Here is a 3,949-nt window from a genome sequence, read left to right on the forward strand (position 1 = left end):
ATATAGTAACAATTACTCAAAATTTTACAATATTATCCTCATAAATTAATACGTGTTTCTTTTAGTCGAATATTGTCAGCCCGATCTGCAGATGAGTTCTACAGCTGTATGGGAGGTGGCGCCAGTACTATTTGGGAAGCAAGTGACAACCTGGTCGCTCGGGTAGTCTCTTTAAACTCTGCTCCTGAATTACCGGGGCTAAGGAATCTACATCGGTATAGAGTTACTCCTCCAGCACCACCAAACGCCCCAAACGCTCATCCACCTTTACAATCTGCGGTAGGTATTTGTACTTACTACAGTTATACCGTGTTAAAATGTATGTATTTTATTGGTTTAGTTTATGTTGATTCTAAATAATTTCAGATGCAATCTATGACGAAACGAGGTTTACGTTTGTTCTATTCAGAAGATGAAGGTGATTCCAGTGATGACGGCAACAAATTAGCTCTCGCTACGGTAAGCACTTTTGTTGTGTTCATTTTTATGTTAAAAATTCTGTAATAATTTCCCAAGATGCTCTACAATACTTTATGATAAGCATTTTATATTGTTGAATTATAGGTAATACCTCGACGAGAAAATCGATCAGGGACGGGGGATAGGTTAACATTGGACATAGGAGCATTAAAAAGACAATATGCTCGACTTCGTGAACGGCAAAGACAAGCACATGTCATTTTAGCCGCTGCTTGTGCTCGACATGCTGCAGGTTATACTTTTATTTTATAAAAAAAAATACATTACGCATATCTTAAGATTAAATTCAAAGAAAACTTAATTATCTATTCATTATTTTTAGTTGGTGTACCCACATCGCCTACATCTCTCACGGTAAACAACTTACTACTTGGAAAGAGCGCAATAGTGAGTTCTAGAGGAAGGCGACTCGGTCCCCCGCCCGGAGCCGTACCACCAACACGCCAAAGCTCAACAAATTATGAAAAAAATACTTCACAATCACGTGGACCTTCCAATGAAACAATAAGTTGGACAGAAGTCAAATCACGTAAGACATTAGATAGACGAAATTCCGTGAAATGGAAAGATATAAAAAAAGAAAAGACTTTAGAATTAGTTAGGAAGCCATCGATAGATTTAGATGAAACTGGAGACGGCATTATTGTATCGGAATTAGAGGCAAATGCAATGATTGCTTCAATCCGTTCTCGTAGTTCTAGTGAATCATCATCATATTCCTCACATTCCGGTTCTAGTACGGATACGAGCTTGTGCGATGAAAACGAAGGGGCGAGCGAATCTGAAGCGGAAGTAGTTAATGATGATAAAGAAAATGAAACTACATGTTCGACTGAAACCAAACCACTGGCAACAAAGTATAAGAATCTTAAAATTAATTCACCAAATACGAATAAAGATTCATTAGTCCCTACTCCTTCTGAACCAGAAAAAAATTATTCTTCCCACAATGAAAATTTCACAAGTCAAAATGAAACATATAAACAAAGTTCCACACGGGCTAATATTGATAAGTTAAACTTAAAACTCACGGAAACCCACTTAATGCCTACTGATCATAAAATATACAAAACAGATACTATAAGTCCTTTTGCACCAACAACCCGAGCTTCAAAAGAAACAAAATCAAGTTTTTCCTCGACTAATTTTACTGCCTTAAGTCCTGTTGACCTTTCACCTTACCACAATATTAATTTCCAAAAATCATCCTTTTGTTATGATTTTGAAGCAAATTTAAGACGACCTTCTACATCAAAATCTGATATAAATTCAAGGCCGCCTGATTTAATTGATAGTTTTACAATGTATCCTAATTTTGTACCTGATATCGATATTTCTGAAAAATATATATCAGATATAGATAGTCCCCCTAGAAGTCCAGATTCTGATAGTGTCATAGTAAGTGAAGATGAACCACCAATCCCATTAAGAATTGATAAATATTTCGAAAATAGTCCTGAATTTTTTGGAGCAAGGTTGACTGATTCAAATAATGATCATATTCCAAGTCGAAGGCCTACTAAAAGAAATTCCCGTGTTCCTAAAAAGCCAGATTCATTGACGCTAAAAAGTAACAATAATGAAAGAATGGGAAAGAGTGAAGTAGAAAGAGCCTCATCTTTACCACAACCACATACATTTATATGTAAAAAGTCTGTTAGTCCAGACAAAAATGTATCCGATAAATCAAAAAATACCAACATACTTGATACGCCTACTAAGACCGAAAAACAGTCTTTAAAGACACCACAAAAAGAGATTAATGTTGACGTTAAATCAAATTTAAACCAACAGAAAAACCTACCAATTTACAGTCCAAAAGAATACATTCTACAATCCGGCCGAAAAAACAGTGAAAGAGCATTACAAATTATTCAAGAAAATTCTCAAATTTTAAGTAGAATATTAACAAAACAAAATGTTTCGAATAATCTTGTTACTAATACTTCAAAACAATTAAACAAAGAGCTGAATAGTGATGATGACCACGTGAGAATTGACCAAATCATATCAAAATCATTAGATTCACCTTTTCTCAAAGAATCAACCTCGGATTCTTTAATAGGCGGCATCAAAAGAAAACCTAGCAGTGACATAGGCGATAAAAGTGATTTTTTAAGAGCTCGACCAATATCAATAGATGATCCATTTTCATTTGAAATGCGAAAAAAACTTCTTTCCCCAGAAAGCGTGTTAAAAAATTTAAAAAGTCCCAGTACCGATTGCCTCGGTAATAAAACTGACTTATATGGTTGGGAAAACAAAGGATTTCTTGCAAAATGCGAATATAAAAATACAATTATTGAATCTGAAGACAAACAAGATATTGTTAAGATGAGAAAGTCCAGCGACGCCTCAATACGGAACCAAACTTTGTCTCAAAATGAAGTCAAACACACGTCTGATTATAGTCGATATTCTTACACAAGTGATTCTAAAACGTCCATTACTCCACAGTCATCAGATTTTAAAGATACTTCCACATATGAACGAAGATTTACATCTGACGATTATAATTACCCCTTATCAACTTCAAGTAAATATAACGATTATATTTTATCTAAAGTTAGTGACATTTGTAGTAAGACTATAGATAAGGAGCCAAAAGTTTGTGAAAGATTAAACACGGAAAGCGTTCAATTAAGCGATTTTTCACAAAAAGTTACTTCATCTATTAGTTTTACATATGAACCTTCCATGGAAGACGATTCGCCAATGGGTGCAAAAAGCAATTCAAGTGACACACTATGTCAAATAACATCTTTAGATCAGGTTTCTACGCCTATATCACCAAAAATATTCTCAAATAGGGATACGTTATCATTTCCTAAGGATTTTGCGGAGAAATGTGATAAATCAAGAGTGGAATCGGACGACACTTGTAGTGCAATAACATCGTTGTTAGAAACTGATACAATATCATCATTATCATATCCTCGTAGCCCGTCATCAAATTCCTATTACCCATTTCCGACGCGACCTGCTCTTCGTACACCAAAAGACTTCGGCGTTAAGTTGGGACTGTATCCTAAAGAGACAATTAGCTCCCCACCAAAATAATTTCAATAAAATAGTATGTAAATAAGTAATATATTACTGTGAACTTTTCTAACTTTTTACATGTTTTGAATTCTTTATTATAGCTATGCGTGGTTTCTTGTTATGTAAACTTTTATGTTATCTTTGTTATGAAATATATTTCCAAAAAAAATTTTTATGAAATAATTTGATGAGTAAGAAGTGAGCTGTAATAATTTCGAGCGAACTGACATTCAGAAAAATTCAAATAGCTACTAGTGTTATTGTTAATGACAGCAATAATGTCCTTTAGTTTTATCATATGTGATTACTAAAAAATTAAGATGGCTTACTGCCATCATATATGTAGCCAAATATGAATATTTTAAAACAAAAATAAATACTATGATATTTTGAAATTAATTAAGGATGAAGTAGAAATAAAAGTAAC

General features: G+C 33.9%; 1 protein-coding gene across 1 annotated transcript in view; it reads left to right on the forward strand.

The window, feature by feature from the left end:
• LOC119831299 overlaps nt 1-3,691 on the forward strand; it is a 4,754-nt gene extending 1,063 nt beyond the window's left edge. The window contains exons 2-5 of the mRNA XM_038354600.1: nt 66-279; nt 367-459; nt 565-712; nt 803-3,691. Coding sequence (XP_038210528.1) covers nt 66-279; nt 367-459; nt 565-712; nt 803-3,540 — 3,193 coding nt within the window. The 3' untranslated portion in view covers nt 3,541-3,691. The remainder of the gene's footprint in view (nt 1-65; nt 280-366; nt 460-564; nt 713-802) is intronic.
• Nucleotides 3,692-3,949: the final 258 nt, after the last annotated feature.

The sequence above is a fragment of the Zerene cesonia genome, chromosome 13 (assembly GCF_012273895.1).
Source record: "Zerene cesonia ecotype Mississippi chromosome 13, Zerene_cesonia_1.1, whole genome shotgun sequence".
Lineage (NCBI taxonomy): Eukaryota > Metazoa > Arthropoda > Insecta > Lepidoptera > Pieridae > Zerene > Zerene cesonia.